The sequence below is a fragment of the Ranitomeya imitator genome, chromosome 4 (assembly GCF_032444005.1).
Source record: "Ranitomeya imitator isolate aRanImi1 chromosome 4, aRanImi1.pri, whole genome shotgun sequence".
Lineage (NCBI taxonomy): Eukaryota > Metazoa > Chordata > Amphibia > Anura > Dendrobatidae > Ranitomeya > Ranitomeya imitator.
The window spans coordinates 9,160,290-9,180,126 of NC_091285.1; the positions used below are offsets into that span (position 1 = coordinate 9,160,290).

Here is a 19,837-nt window from a genome sequence, read left to right on the forward strand (position 1 = left end):
GCAGTATTATAGTAGTTATATTCTTGTACATAGGGACAGTATTATAGTAGTTATATTCTTGTACATAGGGGCAGTATTATAGTAGTTATATTCTTGTACATAGGGGCAGTATTATAGTAGTTATATTCTTGTACATAGGGGCAGTATTATAGTAGTTATATTCTTGTACATAGTGGCGGTATTATAGCAGTTATATTATTGAACATAGGGGCGGTATTATGGGATCTTCCATGTAAAGTGTTGATGATGGGAGCTGTTGTTGGTCGGGTTTTCTTGGAATCCTGTGATAAGTCTTATATCGCGATTCTGGTGACATGGTGCACCCTTTGTGTGCCATAGCTGTCGGTACAGATCCCATTAGGCAGATGAGGGGCCGGTAGAAGCCGCTCGGGGGGCGGTGATCGGCTGTGATTGGTCGCTGTAATCCGTGGATCGGATCGTGCAGATTATCTGAGATCAGACACAGCCGGAGTCGGAGCGGCTGGAAGAGAAGTTTTTCTGGGGTCTCTGCTGCCCAGTGTCGCCCACTCATGGCCTGAACCCTCGGGGGGAAGATGTGGGACAGTCGGTGTCGGGCGCTGCTGCTCGGGCTCCTGCTCCAGGGATGTGCGGGGCCCCGACACAAGGAGAAGAGGAGGACGGAGATCCCCCCGGACACGTGAGCGACCACTGGGTGCTGATGCCCTGTAGATGCCTCTCTGTCTGCCCCTTGCCCTGTAGATGCCCCTGTGCCCTGTAGATGTCCAGCTGTCTGTCCCTTGCCCTGTAGATGCCCCTCTGTCTGCCCCTGTGCCCTGTAGATGCCTCTCTGTCTGCCCCTGTAGCTGTCCAGCTGTCTGCCCCTGTGCCCTGTAGATGCCCCTCTGTCTGCCCCTGTAGATGTCCAGCTGTCTGCCCCTTGCCCTGTAGATGCCCCTTGCCCTGTAGATGCCCCTGTGCCCTGTAGATGCCCCTCTGTCTGCCCCTGTGCCCTGTAGATGTCCAGCTGTCTGTCCCTTGCCCTGTAGATGCCCCTTGTTCTGTAGATGCCCCTCTGTCTGCCCCTGTGCCCTGTAGATGCCTCTCTGTCTGCCCCTGTAGCTGTCCAGCTGTCTGCCCCTTGCCCCTGTAGATGCCCCTCTGTCTGCCCCTGTAGATGTCCAGCTGTCTGCCCCTTGCCCTGTAGATGCCCCTTGCCCTGTAGATGCCCCTGTGCCCTGTAGATGCCCCTCTGTCTGCCCCTGTGCCCTGTAGATGCCCCTCTGTCTGCCCCTGTAGCTGTCCAGCTGTCTGCCCCTTGCCCTGTAGATGCCCCTTGCCCTGTAGATGCCCCTGTGCCCTGTAGATGCCCCTCTGTCTGCCCCTGTGCCCTGACAGCTTGCCAATGTTGTATAAGTGCCCACCTGCCCACTGCCGTGTCCATACAAGTAGATGCCCGTTTGCCCTCTGCCAGCTGCCCGCCTGCCCCTGTGCCCTATGTCTGCCCACACTCTGCCCTCCTCTGTCTCTGCGTTTCCTCTGCTGGCTTCTTGCCTTGTCGCCCACCTTCCCTAGCTCCCTCCGTCCTGTAACCTCATGCCCACATTCTCTTCATGTTGCCCAGTTTGCCCCCTGCCAGGATCACTTGCCCGCCCTGTCTTCTCTTATTCGCCCCCCATGTCTGACTCATTCCCCCCTTTAGTACCCTTGTGGCCCCAAATATTGCAGAACTTCAGATGCCAGCATTTTGTACCCAGTAGAAGTTTTTTCTGGGATTTGTAGTTCCCACACACTCATATACGGTGTCATTGGGTTATGCAGTGTCATGGCGAGGGTGCAGGGTGGTGGCACATGGCTGAACCTTTACCACCTATTACGTGCCAGGCGTGAGGGCAGCACAGTCAGGCTGTTGTGGCCCCTGATTGCCGCCTCTGGCCCCAGACGTCTCTAGATCCGCAGTTAGTGCCATACGTTGACGTGTGCCATGCGGTGCCCAGCAGGAGCCTTGTGCCAGCCAAGATGTGACTTCATTTCCCCCGAGGTACAGATCATTCATACGACTTGTCCTAGTGCCAGGGCGGTGGTCCGTATCAGGTGGGCAGCCATGGCACAGGATGGCTCCGATATCTGCCAGGGCTGCATAGCCAGAGATTAGAAGGAAGCCTGTTTTTCCTGTTTCCTCCAGACAGCGCCTCTCTTGGTTGTGGTTGTGTCTGGTATTGCAGTCATTTGTGAGCGTGGCACCTTTACCATTGCAGCTGTGGTCCATACTGGCATCGCAGGGGCCCTATTTTTTGCTGCTCTACCTGCCTCCCACCACCTACATCTATGCCGCCACCATCTGCTGTCACCCACCTGTGTGCCCACCAGCCGTGCCAGTGCCCCTTAAAGGGACTGTGGTTGTTTTGCATCTAAGTGCAATTTATTGCTCTCTGTTATTAGCCGTTTCATCCTCGGTCGTGTTCTTTGGTGGGATGAGCGGATTCCTCCGTGTCCCTCACCCCTATAGTGACACTTACATCCATCTTAGAACGCTCCTGGACTTTTGGCAATTTTTGAGTTAAAGGCCCTTTGCGCCCCCATCTGTCCCCCCCCCCTCCCCGAGTCAGTGAAGAGTTAATACGTGCCAATCCGCTAATGGTCGGGGGGACATCACGTACCGCTCGGGTTTAACCCTTTAAGAGGTTGCAGATTTGAGCAGTAGATGGGCGCCGTATCATCAGACACCTGCCGTGGGACTACGACCGCCGTCGTGTTATCTGGGTGTCGTGGGCGACTGTTCCCCGGCTCCATTCACCTTTTTTCTCCATTTCAGTTCCAGCAATCCTGGGGTTAATGCGGTTTACCTGGCGCTGGGTTAACCCCTCCTGCGCCGCCCCGTCAGCGCTTCCTTCCCATATGTGATGTTTCCCCAAGTTGTTTTTCAGCGAGATGGGAATTTTTTTTTCATTTTTTTTTTCATGTATCTGAGCATAAAAACATAACTTGGCAGCTCTGGAGGGAGAACCGGCTGTTTACTGCCTACATCCTGCGAAATCTCGGCTCTGCGCGCGGAGCGGGAGGTGTGCGAGGCAGAGCCACAAACCCAACTGGGACATTTGGCGCAAACTCAGACGTCGGGGACATACGGGGGGATGCGGGTGCTCATAGCAACGCTGTAGAGTATCGCGCCCGGACCGCCGCGTCCTCTCATTCCTCTGCAGTCGGGAGGAATCGCGCAATTTTGCGACTTTAAAATAAAATAAAAAATTTAAAAAAAATGTACTTCTCTAAAATCTGCAGTGTTGTAAAAATCAGAAAACCACGAAAGGCAACTAAAAAAAAACACGCAAATGAAAAAGTGGCCGATTTAGAAGGATTCACCCCAAATGTGGCAGAAATGCAGCGATGAGTCGGCTCCGGCCGCCACGTGCGTTACTCATTATCCCTGATTTTCCAGATCTCTGCTTGCTGTCAGTGAATGCGACGACTCTCATAAATTCCCCCCCCGTTCCCCATCCTGACCTAATACTGAGGGTTTGTCACAATGTGGCCCGTCTGGATGTAGACACATCCCCAGCACAGTCCTGTCTCCTGGTGCTTTGTTACTATGTATCAGCGTCTGTACCTCACTGTCTAGACTGGAAACAATTGTAACAAACCATCAGAAGTAATACAATTGGGTGAAAGAAAGTTTTCGGTAAAATAGCAGCATGTCTGCCTCAGGTGACCCCCGCTGAGGCATCGTCTGTCTCAGGTGACCCCGTTGCAGCAGCGTCTGCCTCAGGTGATCCCCGTTGCGCTGCGTCTGCCTCAGGTGACCCCCGCTGCGCTACCTCTGCCTCAGGTGACCCCCGCTGCGCTACCTCTGCCTCAGGTGACCCCCGTTGCGGCAGCATCTGTCTCAGGTGACCCCCGTTGCAGCAGCGTCTGCCTCTGGTGACCCCCGTTGCGGCAGCGTCTGCCTCAGGTGACCCCTGTTGTGGCAGCGTCTGCCTTAGGTGACCCTCTCCCCACAGCAGCGTCTCCTCCTCAGGTGACCCTCTCCCTGCAGCAGCGTCTCCTCCTCAGGTGACCCTCTCCCTGCAGCAGCGTCTCCTCCTCAGGTGACCCTCTCCCTGCAGCAGCGTCTCCTCCTCAGGTGACCCTCTCCCTGCAGCAGCATCTCTTCCTCAGGTGACCCTCTCCCTGCAGCAGCGTCTCTTCCTCAGGTGACCCTCTCCCTGCAGCAGCGTCTCCTCCTTAGCTCCTTAGGTGACCCTCTCCCTGCAGCAGCATCTCTTCCTCAGGTGACCCTCTCCCTGCAGCAGCGTCTCCTCCTCAGGTGACCCTCTCCCTGCAGCAGCGTCTCCTCCTCAGGTGACTCTCTCCCTGCAGCAGCGTCTCTTCCTCAGGTGACCCTCTCCCTGCAGCAGCGCCTCCTCCTTAGCTCCTTAGGTGACCCTCTCCCTGCAGCAGCATCTCTTCCTCAGGTGACCCTCTCCCTGCAGCGGCGTCTCCTCCTCAGGTGACCCTCTCCCTGCAGCAGCGTCTCCTCCTCAGGTGACCCTCTCCCTGCAGCAGCGTCTCCTCCTCAGGTGACCCTCTCCCTTCAGCAGCGTCTCTTCCTCAGGTGACCCTCTCCCTGCAGCAGCGTCTCCTCCTTAGCTCCTTAGGTGACCCTCTCCCTGCAGCAGCATCTCTTCCTCAGGTGACCCTCTCCCTGCCGCGGCGTCTCCTCCTCAGGTGACCCTCTCCCTGCAGCAGCGTCTCCTCCTCAGGTGACCCTCTCCCTGCAGCAGCGTCTCCTCCTCAAGTGACCCTCTCCCTGCAGCAGCGTCTCCTCCTCAGGTGACCCTCTCCCTGCAGCAGCGTCTCCTCCTCAGGTGACCCTCTCCCTTCAGCAGCGTCTCTTCCTCAGGTGACCCTCTCCCTGCAGCAGCGTCTCCTCCTCAGGTGACCCTCTCCCTGCAGCAGCGTCTCCTCCTCAGGTGACCCTCTCCCTGCAGCAGCGTCTCCTCCTCAGGTGACCCTCTCCCTGCAGCAGCATCTCTTCCTCAGGTGACCCTCTCCCTGCAGCGGCGTCTCCTCCTCAGGTGACCCTCTCCCTGCCGCGGCATCTCCTCCTCAGGTGACCCTCTCCCTGCAGCAGCGTCTCCTCCTCAGGTGACCCTCTCCCTGCAGCAGCGTCTCCTCCTCAGGTGACCCTCTCCTCGCAGCAGTGTCTCCTCCTTAGAAGACCCCCATAGCAGCATGTCAGCCGCAGGTGTAGCCACTATTGGAGACATACCGGACCCTTTAGTCATTAGATCTCCGGGTCGGAGTTTCCATTCTCCCATCTTCCATTATTTCCTCAGCTGGTAATGTCATTAATGGCGTCTCCCATTGATCGGCGGCCTCCATTTCTATACTCCCTTTCTATAGCTGGGTTGAGGGTTTCCCCAGTGTAACCTCGTTACCTCAGCCACAGACCATTACTCCACATTATAATATCCATCTCAGGAGGAAGTCGTTGTAGGGCGATCACTCAGCGTGCGGAAACGATCGGCCATCTTTAACTTTATTACACTGCAGCCATTTTGGAAGAAACTAATGGAAACGCAGCATATGAGGAATAGCAATGGATATGTAACCGAAAAGCCCGGTGTTCCATCTGTATCTGTGTCTGCCAACGTCCTCGCCCCCCCGATGAAGTAGAGAGGCCCGTGTGCCACATCAGCCACCAAGGCATGGGTGCGACTCATCCTCTGCACCCACATAGCAGATCTGTGCCATGCAGGATGGTATACAGCGGCTGCCATGCAGATATACACAACTGTGCAAAAGTTTTAGGCAGGTGTGGAAAACATGCTGCAAAGTAAGAAACCTCCAAAATAGAAGTGAATGAACAAATGAGAAATCTTATCCACTGGTTATGGAGGATCTCGGCAGGAGGTTGTTCCAAACATCTTGGAGGACTGAGCCCAGATCTTCTGTGTATGAGGCTTGAGCTGATCCTTCATGTGATCTCAGATAGACTGGATGGCATGAGATCAGGGCTCCAAGGCTGGATGATCACCACCAGGACTCTTCATGAAGATGACTTCTCCAAACAGTAAATGATGTGTAGTTGGGTCCACTAGTCGCTGCCAGTCCTGAGCTGATGGCACTGCTGGACATCTTCCGATATCAAAGGGAAATAACATAGTGTATCGTTCATCTGCTGCACTAAGTTTCCTTGGCCGATTACTGTGTCTATGGTCCTCGACATTGCCCATTTGTTGTTATACTCAATGCTCAGAAATCCAAGCAGATACTTATCCATCACGTAATACCATCAGGAGACATCTGTTTGGCTCCAAATTTATTCTGCAGCCGGACAACGATCCCCGACATCCAGCCAATTCCGTTAAGAACGAGGAGTCCTGAAGGTGATGATCCGGCCCCACAGAGCCCCAACCTCACATCATCCAGTCTGTCTGGGATCACATGAAGAGACGGAAAGATCCGCACAAGCGTCATACACAGAAGATCGGGGGTCAGTTCTCCATGATGTTTGGAAGAACCTCCTGTCAAGTTCCTTCACAACCTGTGTACAGGTGATGGGAACAAGTGATGGAGGCGCTGGGCAGTCACCAGATACTGATGATGGAGGCGACTGGTGGTCACCAGATACTAATGATTAAAGCAACAGGTGGTTACCGGATACTGATAATGGAGATGGGCAGTCAGCAGATGCTAATGATGGAGGCGACAGGCAGCCCCTGTTACTGATGATGGAGGTGGTGGGTGGTCACCAGATACTGCTGATGGAGTTGATGGACAGTCACCAGATGCTGCTGATGGAGACGACGGGCGGTCACCAGATGCTGCTGATGGAGGCGACAGGTGGTCACCAGATGCTGCTGATGGAGGCGACGGGCGGTCACCAGATGCTGATGATGGAGGCGACGGGCGGTCACCAGATACTGATGATGGAGGAGACGGGCGGTCTCCAGATGCTGATGACGGAGGCTACAGGCGGTCACCAGATACTGATGATGGAGGCGACGTGCAGTCACGAGATGCTGATGATGAAGGATACGGGCGGTCACCAGATGCTGCTGATGGAGACGACGGGCGGTCACCAGATGCTGCTGATGGAGGCGACAGGTGGTCACCAGATGCTGCTGATGGAGGCGACGGGCGGTCACCAGATGCTGATGATGGAGGCGACGGGCGGTCACCAGATACTGATGATGGAGGAGACGGGCGGTCTCCAGATGCTGATGACGGAGGCTACAGGCGGTCACCAGATACTGATGATGGAGGCGACGTGCAGTCACGAGATGCTGATGATGAAGGATACGGGCGGTCACCAGATGCTGATGATGGAGGCTACAAGGCGGCCACCAGATTCTGATGATGGAGGGAATGGGTGGTCAGCAGATACTGATGATGGAGGGAATGGGTGGTCACCAGATACTGATGATGGAGTATATGGGCAGTCACCAGATACTGATGATGGAGGCTGCTGGCGGTAACCAGATACGGATGATGAAGGTGACGGGCGGTCACCAGATACGGATGATGAAGGTGACCGGCGGTCACCAGATACTGATGATGGAGGTGACAGGAAATCACCAGATACTGATGATGGAGGTGGCGTGCGGTCACCAGATACTGATGATGGAGGGAATTGGAGGTCACCAGATGCTGATGATGGAGGCTACGGGCGGTCACCAGATACTGATGATGGAGGGAATTGGAGGTCACCAGATACTGATGATGAAGGTGGCGTGCGGTCACCAGATACTGATGATGGAGGGAATTGGAGGTCACCAGATGCTGATGATGGAGGCTACGGGCGGTCACCAGATACTGATGATGGAGGATACGGGTGGTCACCAGATACTGATGATGGAGGGAATTGGAGGTCACCAGATGCTGATGATGGAGGCTACGGGTGGTCACTAGATACTGATGATGGAGGCTACGGGCGGTCAGCAGATTCTGATGATGGAGGCGATGGTCGGTCACCAGGTATTGATGATGGAGGCGATGGTCGGTCACCAGATACTGATGATGGAGGTGACGGTCGGTCACCAGATACTGATGATGGAGGATACAGGCGTGGTCACCAGAAACTGATGGGATTTATATTTCTTCTTTGTTCATTCCATTTTCTTAATTGATTACATTTTGATAACATGTTTACCACACGGTAACACATAACGGTACCACCACCGTGCACCGCAGTATGACCATTACCAAGAGTGAGCGTGTATGTAATCCTGTCCGGTAGGATATTGTCTGCTGGGCTATGTATTTAATCCTGTGATAGAGAACCTCAGCACTATACGTCATGGAGGCAGTGATTATGGCGGTGTGGTCGGTATTAGGCTGCTGTGTTCTCGCTGTTTTCAGGATCTTGGCTAGTTATATTTTTTGTTTTGCACTGTGTAAATAAAGTTTGTTGAAGCGACACTTGCACACATTGTGTTCGTGTTACCATACAAATGTGATCTTGTTGCCTAGAGCAACCAATCAGAGCTCAGCTTTGATTTTGTAAACGACTTTAGAAAAATGAAAGCTGAATCCTAATTGGTTACTATGCGCAACATGGCCGCCGGGTGACTGAGGCCTAGTATGTCAACACAGCTTTCACTCTCTTCAATAAACTTTATTTATAATGTGACTTCGGAAAACGTTTCCCCACTAGTTTCTCATTTGAGGTTCCTGTTGGGATGTTGACGCGTCAATAATAACGTCTTTTTTCTTCTTAGGGTGAAGCTTTGGGCAGACATGTTCGGCAGTGAAATGTACACACTGGTCACTAAGTACTCGGGCTCCCTACTCTTACAGAAGGTCGGTGAAGGCGTACGGCCGCCATCTCTTATTATTGCAATGTATGTGAAGGTGATATGTGCGGTAGATAATGTGCAGCCTATATGGGAAGGGGGGGGGGGGGCAGAATCAAACTTCTTACAAATCCGTTTGTCCCACAAGTGGCAGCAAATTTTCTGATCTCACAAAAGCCCTCTGGAAATTAGCAATTCTCAGTGGTCCCGGTATATAACATCCGGCCCCTCGTCCCCCCACCCAGTGTGTAACATCCTGCCCCACTGCTCCGATTTATTAACATTCAACCCCTCGCCCCCCACTGTGTAACATCAGGCACCATTCCCCCCCGATGTATAACATCTGACCCCCTTTCACCTGCCCATTGTATAACATCCAGCCTAATTGCCCCCTGGTGTATAACATCCGGCCTATTTCCCCCATTGTATAGAATCCAGCCCCATTGCTCCGGTGTATAACATCAGACTCCACTGTCCCCCTGGTGTCTAACATCAGGACCCATCGCCCCCCCAGTGTATAACATCAGTCCCCTTTCCCCCCGTTGTATAACATCCAGCCCCATTGCTCCGTTGTGTAACATCAGGCCCCATGCCCCCCCTCTTCCCCCCGGTGTATAACATGGGGCCCCTTTATCCCCGTTGTATAACATCCAGCCCCATTGCTCCATTGTGTAACATCAGGCCCCATGGCTCCCCCCGGTGTATAACATGGGGCCCCTTTATCCCCGTTGTATAACATCCAGCCCCATTGCTCCGTTGTGTAACATCAGGCCCCATGGCCCCCTCCCCCCCAGTGTATAGCATCAGACCCCTTTCCCCCGTTGTATAACATTAGGCCCCATTGCTCCGGTGTATAACATCAGGCTCCACCAACCCCCTGGTTTACAACATCAGGCCCCATCGCCCCCCCAGTGTATAACATCAGGCCCCTTTCCCCCCGTTGTATAATATCAGGCCCCATTGCTCCGGAGTATGACATCAGGCTCCACCGTCCCCCTGGTGTATAACATCAGGCCCCATCGCCCCCCGGTGTATAACATCAGGCCCCATTGCTCCGGAGTATGACATCAGGCTCCACCGTCCCCCTGGTGTATAACATCAGGCCCCATCGCCCCCCCGGTGTATAACATCAGGCCCCATCGCCCCCCAGTGTATAACATCAGGCCCCATCGCCCCCCAGTGTATAACATCAGGCCCCATCGCCCCCACCCAGTGTATGACATCAGGTCCTGTCACTTCCCGGTGTATAACATTCGTCCCCTTGCTCCCCGATGTATGACATCCGCCTCCTCGCCATTTCAGATCCCTTTGATACCAGCATGGTTCTGTAATACAAAACCGTTCATGACATTTCTTCTTCGTGAATCTTCCCCCATCACCTGTGAGTGATATTATTGAGCAATTTAAGTTAACTCAGCCACAAAGTGGAGACCCCCTAACATTTACAGAGTTCTGAGGGCAGAAAAGTCACCAACGCTCTGCTGACCCCATAACTGCAGAGTACTGACCTCCTCTGGTATTAACATCAGAACAAACACTGTGCCCCTGCAAGGAGCTTCATGGCCGAGCAGCTGCATGCAGCCGTACATCACCAAGCACAATGCCGAGCGTCGGATGGAGCGGTGTAAAGCCGCCACCACTGGACTCTGGAGGAGACGTGTTCTGAGCAGTGACGGATTGCAGTTCTCTATCTGCGTCTGATGGAGGAGTCTGGGTTTGGTGATTCCAGGAGGACGTTACCCCGACTACATTGTCCCCCCTGTACAGATGGTGGAGGAGGATAATGCTATGGGGGATGTTATCAGGGGGTGGCCTCGGACCCTCTGCTCCAGTGATGGGAAATCCTAATGCTTCAGCACAAGACATTGTGGACATAGCACGTAAATCCATATTTACCTTTTTTTGCTGTACAGTGTAGTCTTTATAGTATTCTGTGCAGCCAAAAGGATATAGGCCCAGGCGGGCTAGACGCAGACATGTGCCCCACATTCGCCAGACTGCGCTGATGATGTGTCACGGGATTAAGTGGGTCACATGACCTCTACGAGGACAGCTAGGCCGGCCGGATTAAGAATAACCAGGGACGGGATTAGTGTGGCACACACGTGCCATGAGCCACACTGCTGTGTGTGTTCCCGCAGCGCAGTGTTCCCGCAGCGCAGTGTGCCCGCAGCGCAGTGTTCCCGACGCGCAGTGTTCCCGCAGCGCAGTGTTCCCGCAGCGCAGTGTTCCCGCAGCGCAGTGTGCCCGTCTGGAGATCGTACACTACAAATGTATCACACGAAGACGATTACACGGGCAGGGAGACGCACGGCCGGCGCTCAGATCCCTGCTCACAGATTTGCAGCGGGAGGATTAGTGTTTGCTCTTTTCTGACATTGCTGTTCAGTCGTCCTGTTCCTAGGAAAGTTGGGTGACACATTTTATGGCTGTCATTGGGCTCCCATGAGGGTTTTGTTACTCGGCTTTCCTAGATCCTTGGCCGCTCTATCAGTTTGCATCAAGATTTTTCATAAATGGGCAATAAAGGAAAATAATTAGAATAGAATTTGTAAGAACCTGACAAGTGAGGACAGTGATTAATATGTCTATATACAGGGAAAATGCCGTATGTCAGGGAATGTAAGGGTTAATCATCTCACTATAGCGCTATATACTGGGGGATTAATAGGTCACTACAGAATCACATAATCTGACAGAATGTGATCTCCACGTGGGTCTCCTGCCAAGTGCTGTCCAATAAGCCTGTGCTGCAAGAAATCTGCCCTCACTAATGATGGACGACGCACTGCTGTTTTCATAGTGCGCCCCATCATCCATATGTTCACATGTCCTATCAGTCTCTGCTAATAATAAATGTAACCCTTCCTCGGCTCAGTATATTACGATAATATTGCCCCTATGTACAAGAATATAACTACTATAATACTGCCCCTATGTACAAGAATATAACTGCTATAATACTGCTCCTATGTACAAGAATATAACTACTATAATACTGCTCCTATGTACAAGAATATAACTACTATAATACTGCTCCTATATACAAGAATATAACTACTATAATACTGCCCCTATATACAAGAATACAACTACTATAATACTGCCCCTATGTACAAGAATATAACTACTATAATACTGCTCCTATAATACTGCCCCTATGTGCAAGAATATAACCACTACTAGATGGTGGCCCGATTCTAACACATCGGGTATTCTAGAATATGCATGTCCACGTAGTATATTGCACAGCCCACGTAGTATATTGCACAGCCCACGTAGTATATTGCCCAGTCACGTAGTATATTGCCCAGTCACATAGTATATTGCACAGCGACGTAGTATACAGCACAGACACGTAGTATATTGGCCAGGCACGTAGTATATTGCCCAGGCATGTAGTATATTGCCCAGGCACGTAGTATATTGTCCAGTGACGTAGTATATTGCCCAGTCACGTAGTATATTGCCCTGCCACGTAGTATATTGCCCAGTGACGTAGTATATTGCCCAGTCACGTAGTATATTGCCCAATCACGTAGTATATTGCCCAGTCACATAGTATATTGCCCAGTCACGTAGTATATTGCCCAGTCACGTAGTATATTGCCCAGTCACATAGTATATTGCCCAGTCGCATAGTATATTGCCCAGCCACGTAGTATATTGCCCAGTGACGTAGTATATTGCCCAGCTACGTAGTATATTGCCCAGTCATGTAGTATATTGCCCAGTCACGTAGTATATTGCCCAGTCACGTAGTATATTGCCCAGTGACGTAGTATATTGCCCAGTCACGTAGTATATTGCCCAGTCACGTAGTATATTGCCCAGCCACGTAGTATATTGCCCAGTCACGTAGTATATTGCCCAGTGACGTAGTATATTTCCCAGTCACGTAGTATATTGCCCAGCCACGTAGTATATTGCCCAGCCACGTAGTATATTGCCCAGCCACGTAGTATATTGCCCAGTCACGTAGTATATTGCCCAGCCACGTAGTATATTGCCCAGTCACGTAGTATATTTCCCAGTCACGTAGTATATTGCCCAGCCACGTAGTATATTGCCTAGTGACGTAGTATATTGCCCAGCCACGTAGTATATTGCCCAGCCACGTAGTATATTGCCCAGTAACGTAGTATATTGCCCAGTGACGTAGTATATTGCCCAGTCACGTAGTATATTTCCCAGTCACGTAGTATATTGCCCAGTCACGTAGTATATTTCCCAGTCACGTAGTATATTGCCCAGTCACGTAGTATATTTCCCAGTCACGTAGTATATTGCCCAGCCACGTAGTATATTGCCTAGTGACGTAGTATATTGCCCAGCCACGTAGTATATTGCCCAGCCACGTAGTATATTGCCCAGTAACGTAGTATATTGCCCAGTGACGTAGTATATTGCCCAGTCACGTAGTATATTGCCCAGCCACGTAGTATATTGCCCAGTCACGTAGTATATTGCCCAGCCACGTAGTATATTGCCCAGCCACGTAGTATATTGCCCAGGCACGTAGTATATTGCCCAGCCAGGTAGTATATTGCCCAGTCACGTAGTATACTGCCCAGTCACGTAGTATATTGCCCAGCCACGTATGTAACAGGTTAAAAAAGACTTAAAATAAAAAATAAACATATACTCACCATCCGAGGACCCCTTGTAGTCCTGACGCCTGTGTGCGGTGCAGGCGGCAGGTTCCGGTCCCAGGGTTGGTATGAGCGCAGGACCCGTGATGATGTCGCAGTCACATGACCGTGACGTCATGGAAGGTCCTTCTCGCATAGCATCCTTAGCACCGGAACCTGCCGCTTGCACTGCCGAGGAGAGGTCGCGATGGTGGAGGGTGAGAATAACCTTTTTTTTAATTATTATTATTTGTAACATTACATGTTTTTACTATTGAAGCTGCAGACGCACCATCAATACTAAAAAGTTAGTCACACAGGGTTAATAGCTGCGTAACCGGAGTGCGTTACACCGCACTCCGGTAACGCTGGCATTAACCCTGTGTGAGGGCTGACTGGATGACTGGAGGGGAGTATGGAGCGGCCATTTTTCTGCCGGACTCTGCCGGTCGCTGATTGGTCGTGGCTGTTTTGCCGCGACCAATCAGCGACTTGGATTTCCATGACACAGAGGCCGCGACCAATGAATATCTGTGACAGAAAGACAGACAGACAGAAAGACGGAAGTGACCCTCAGACAATTATATAGTAGATAATACTGCCCCCTATGTGCAAGAATATAATAACTACTATAATACTGCTCATATGTACAAGAATATTACTACTATAATACTGCCCCTATGTACAAGAATATAACTACTATAATACTGCTCATATGTACAAGAATATAACTACTATAATACTGCTCCTATGTACAAGAATATAACTACTATAATACTGCTCCTATGTACAAGAATATAACTACTATAATACTGCTCCTATGTACAAGAATATAACTACTATAATCCTGCTCCTATGTACAAGAATATAACTACTATAATACTGCTCCTATGTACAAGAATATAACTACTATAATACTGCTCCTATATACAAGAATATAACTACTATAATACTGCCCCTATGTACAAGAATATAACTACTATAGTACTGCTCCTATGTACAAGAATAGAACTACTATAATACTGCTCCTATGTACAAGAATATAACTACTATAGTACTGCTCCTATGTACAAGAATAGAACTACTATAATACTGCTCATATGTACAAGAATATAACTACTATAATACTGCTCCTATGTACAAGAATATAACTACTATAATACTGCCCCTATCTACAAGAATATAACTACTATAATACTGCTCCTATGTACAAGAATATAACTACTATAATACTGCTCCTATGTACAAGAATATAACTACTATAGTACTGCTCCTATGTACAAGAATAGAACTACTATAATACTGCCCCCTATGTACAAGAATATTACTACTATAATACTGCTCCTATGTACAAGAATATAACTACTATAATACTGCTCCTATGTACAAGAATATAACTACTATAATACTGCTCCTATGTACAAGAATATTACTACTATAATACTGCCCCTATCTACAAGAATATAACTACTACAATACTGCTCCTATGTACAAGAATATAACTACTATAATACTGCTCCTATGTACAAGAATATAACTACTATAGTACTGCTCCTATGTACAAGAATATTACTACTATAATACTGCTCCTATGTACAAGAATATAACTACTATAATACTGCTCCTATGTGCAAGAATATAATAACTACTATAATACTGCTCATATGTACAAGAATATTACTACTATAATACTGCTCATATGTACAAGAATATAACTACTATAATACTGCTCCTATGTACAAGAATATAACTACTATAATACTGCTCCTATGTACAAGAATATAACTACTATAATACTGCCCCTATCTACAAGAATATAACTACTATAATACTGCTCCTATGTACAAGAATATAACTACTATAATACTGCTCCTGTGTACAAGAATATAACTACTATAGTACTGCTCCTATGTACAAGAATAGAACTACTATAATACTGCCCCCTATGTACAAGAATATTACTACTATAATACTGCTCCTATGTACAAGAATATAACTACTATAATACTGCCCCTATGTACAAGAATATAACTACTATAATACTGCTCCTATGTACAAGAATATAACTACTATAATACTGCCCCTATCTACAAGAATATAACTACTATAATACTGCTCCTATGTACAAGAATATAACTACTATAATACTGCTCCTATGTACAAGAATATAACTACTATAATACTGCTCCTATGTACAAGAATATAACTACTATAATACTGCTCCTATGTACAAGAATAGAACTACTATAATACTGCCCCCTATGTACAAGAATATCACTACTATAATACTGCTCATATGTACAAGAATATAACTACTATAATACTGCTCCTATGTGCAAGAATATAACTTATAATACTGCTCCTATGTACAAGAATATAACTACTATAATACTACCCCTATGTACAAGAATATAACTACTATAATACTGTCCCTATGTACAAGAATATAACTACTATAATACTGCCCCTATGTACAAGAATATAACTACTATAATACTGCTCCTATGTACAATAATATAACTACTATAATACTGCTCCTATGTAAAGTAATATAACTACTATAATACTGCTCCTATGTACAAGAATATAACTACTATAATACTGCTCCTATGTACAAGAATATAACTACTATAATACTGCTCCTATGTACAAGAATATAACTACTATAATACTGCCCCCTATGTTCAAGAATGTAACTACTATAATACTGCTCCCTATACTTTGGTTCAGTCCCCTGTGAATTTCTGGCAGCATTCAGTCTTTTTCGGTCGGGGTCTATCAGCTCGGCACATGTAGAATTGGCGATCTTTGCTTCTCCTTGCAGCAGCTCCACATCTGTCAGATTGGGGGTCATCCCCTGTGTAGAGCGCCATCTTCAGGTTGTTACTTGGGTTTTGGTCAGGGCTCGGGCTGGGCTGCTCCATAACTTCCATCTCCTTCAGGGTAAGCCGTTCTCTTGGTGGTTTGAAGGTCGCTTAGGCTCATTGTGCTGAAGATGATATTCCTCTTCATCTTCAGCTTTTTAGCAGAGGCCTGATGAGTTTGATGCAGAACTGACTAATATTCGTAGTGTTCATAACGCCCTGCACTTTGACTAAAGCCGCAGTTACAGCTGCCGTAAATATAACAGCTCCTAAGCACAATGCTGCCTCCGCTATGCCTCACTGTGGGGATGGTGATCTGGTGATACACGCTGTTGGCTTTGCAGCATTTGAAATTATGTCCAAAACTTTCCACCTTGTTCTCATCAGGCAAAACATGTTTCCTGCTTTTGTCAGACTTGATGGAGGTTTTCATGCATATTTTTCTGTGTAATAAAAGGCTTCCATCTTGCCACCAGACCCCACAGGACGAACATAAGAAGAATGCAGGAGATTTTGGTCACATGAAGCACACTACCAGGACTGACCAGAAGTTCCTGCAGCTCCTTTAATGTTGCTGTCGGACCTCTTGGCATTGCTCGGAATAATTTTCCTCTCGTCTTTTAATCAAAATTTTGGGGACGTCCACTTCTTGGTGATGTCTTCACAGTGCTTCGTGATACATCTTATGCCTGCAAAATGTTTTAGTCTCTTCTCCTGACTGATAAGTTTCCTCAGTGAGATCCTTTGCTGTGTTGTCAGCTGTTTATGGACCAGAAAATATCAGGAAAATCCTCCCAAGAACCGCACCGCTTTCTCTGGGGTTAATCAGAATCGCTGTAAATGATGGCTGCCGAGCACTGACTACTATGTATCGTGGGGGGAAATGTGATTGGCTAATACTTAACACAACCACAGTCCCAAATATAAGGGGGTGCTCACACTTACGCAATCACACATTATTTTAGTGTAATTATTTTTTATGCTCCTGACAGAAGTACAAGGACGTGGAGCCCACGTTGAGCATCGAGGAGGTGGATGGACTGGAGCTGGTCAGGAAGTTCTCAGAAGAGATGGAGAGCATGCTGCGGAGGAAGGTGGTGGCGGTGGAGGTAGCAGAGTTACATCTGATATTCGCTTGTTCCTCTTTGTTTGCCTCCATTTTTCAGACATATTTCTCTTTTCTCTAGGGACATGCTGGCTATTTAGCAGGTGTCAGATTATCAAACATTTCATAGCTGCATTCACAAATCTGAGCTGACATCTCCCAGCATGCCCTTCCTGCTCAATGTCTTCATTCACAATTCTGAGCTGACATCTTCCAGCATGCCCTTCCTGCTCAATGTCTTCATTCACAATTCTGAGCTGACATCTCTTAGCGTACCCTTCCTGCTCAATGTCTTCATTCACAATTCTGAGCTGACATCTCTTAGCGTACCCTTCCTGCTCAATGTCTTCATTCACAATTTTGAGCTGACAGCTCCCAGCATGCCCTTCCTGCTCAACGTCTACATTCACAATCCTGAGCTGACATCTCCTAGCATGCCCTTCCTGCTCAATGTCTTCATTTACAATTCTGAGCTGACATCTCCCAGCATGCCCTTCCTGCTCAATGTCTTCATTCACAATTCTGAGCTGACATCTCTTAGCATACCCTTCCTGCTCAATGTCTTCATTTACAATTCTGAGCTGACATCTCCCAGCATGCCCTTCCTGCTCAACGTCTATATTCACAATTCTAAGCTGACATCTCCCAGCATGCCCTTCCTGCTCAATGTCTTCATTCACAATTCTGAGCTGACATCTCCCAGCATGCCCTTCCTGCTCAATGTCTTCATTTACAATTCTGAGCTGACATCTCCCAGCATACCCTTCCTGCTCAATGTCTTCATTTACAAATCTGAGCTGACATCTCTTAGCATACCCTTCCTGCTCAATGTCTTCATTTACAATTCTGAGCTGACATCTCCCAGCATGCCCTTCCTGCTCAACGTCTACATTCACAATTCTAAGCTGACATCTCCCAGCATGCCCTTCCTGCTCAATGTCTTCATTCACAATACTGAGCTGACATCTCCCAGCATACCCTTCCTGCTCAATGTCTTCATTCACAATTCTGAGCTGACATCTCCCAGCATGCCCTTCCTGCTCAATGTCTTCATTCACAATTCTGAGCTGACATCTCCCAGCATGCCCTTCCTGCTCAATGTCTTCATTCACAATTGTGCCTACTTGAGAAGAAAGTTGTCCAATCTTGCCCTTGTTGCTATCATGTATTTAGGGTTGTGAATGGTTTGGCATGTTGGATTTCAATGTGCCCAATCTTTTATTTTCCTTTTATTTCTCTATAGAGACTGGTGGAGGCGGCAGAAGAAGCGGATTTACGCCACGAGTTTAATTCATCCCTGGAGGTGAGTGATCCTTAGTTACGTCAAGTCCTGTCGGACTTATTAACACATATGGAGCCACGTGTTCTGTCATTTGGTCACCCATCTTTACCCAAGTGTTAGACCCTGTCTAATCATCTGGAATGAAGGTTCCTAAGATTTCCTGATAATCGTGCAGTATCAACAGGCCGCCTATCACCCGATGTATATTGAGGAATTGATTATCATGCTTACGTTCTCGGCAGCACATCGTAGTGTGTAACCAGGCAATGTGCTGCCAAGAGCAGTTAATGTGTACATTCACATGTAATGTTTCAGATGCATGTCTTTCTGCATGATAAACTGAGACTGTGGCCAGAAAGCCGCAGCGGAAATTGTGTATTTTGCTACATTTTATATAAGGGGCACTTCATTGCTAGAGTAAGACCCCTCAGTGCCCATTGCCCATTTATTACAATACTGGCGAGCACATAGGTCTCCTGACCCAAACTTGACAGCCTTGTTTTTGCCCACGAGGGGATCATGTTCGTAGGCCGGTCCGTGCTTGGACATCAGAATTCGGCCTTAGGTGAAGGTGTCTGGGAGCCTGTTGTGAATTCTGTTGTCGGGCTCCCTCCTGTAGTCATGAATGGTACTTCGGCTGGTTCTGTCCATGGACTTCCTCTGGTGGGTGTTTCTGAGTTTCACAGGTGACTAGGTTAATTCGTTAGCTGCTGCTCTATTTAACTCCACTTAGATCTTTGCTCCATGCCACCTGTCAATGTTCCAGTATTGGTCTAGTTCACTCCTGGATCGTTCTTGTGACCTGTCTTCCCATCAGAAGCTAAGTTCCAGCTTGTATTTCTTTGGTTTGCTATTTTTTCTGTCCAGCTTGCTATTTATTTGTTGTCTTGCTTGCTGGAAGCTCTGGGACGCAGAGGGAGCGCCTCCGCACCGTGAGTCGGTGCGGAGGGTCATTTTGCGCCCTCTGCGTGGTCTTTTTGTAGGTTTTTGTGCTGACCGCAAAGTAACCTTTCCTATCCTCGGTCTGTTCAGTAAGTCGGGCCTCACTTTGCTAAATCTGTTTCATCTCTGTGTTTGTATTTTCATCTTTACTCACAGTCATTATATGTGGGGGGCTGCCTTTTCCTTTGGGGAATTTCTCTGAGGCAAGGTAGGCTTTATTTTTCTATCTTCAGGGCTAGCTAGTTTCTTAGGCTGTGCCGAGTTGCATAGGGAGCGTT

At 48.5% G+C, this 19,837-nt stretch overlaps 1 protein-coding gene across 3 annotated transcripts in view; it reads left to right on the plus strand.

Moving 5' to 3' along the window:
* The first annotated feature begins 458 nt into the window (after window positions 1–458).
* Window positions 459–19,837, plus strand: part of CACNA2D4 (calcium voltage-gated channel auxiliary subunit alpha2delta 4) — a 158,688-nt gene continuing 139,309 nt past the window's right edge. For all 3 annotated transcript variants that reach the window (XM_069762928.1, XM_069762929.1, XM_069762930.1), the window contains exons 1-4: window positions 459–658; window positions 8,661–8,742; window positions 17,223–17,339; window positions 18,579–18,638. In XM_069762928.1, the coding sequence (XP_069619029.1) occupies window positions 555–658; window positions 8,661–8,742; window positions 17,223–17,339; window positions 18,579–18,638 (363 nt within the window). In that variant the 5' untranslated portion in view covers window positions 459–554. The remainder of the gene's footprint in view (window positions 659–8,660; window positions 8,743–17,222; window positions 17,340–18,578; window positions 18,639–19,837) is intronic.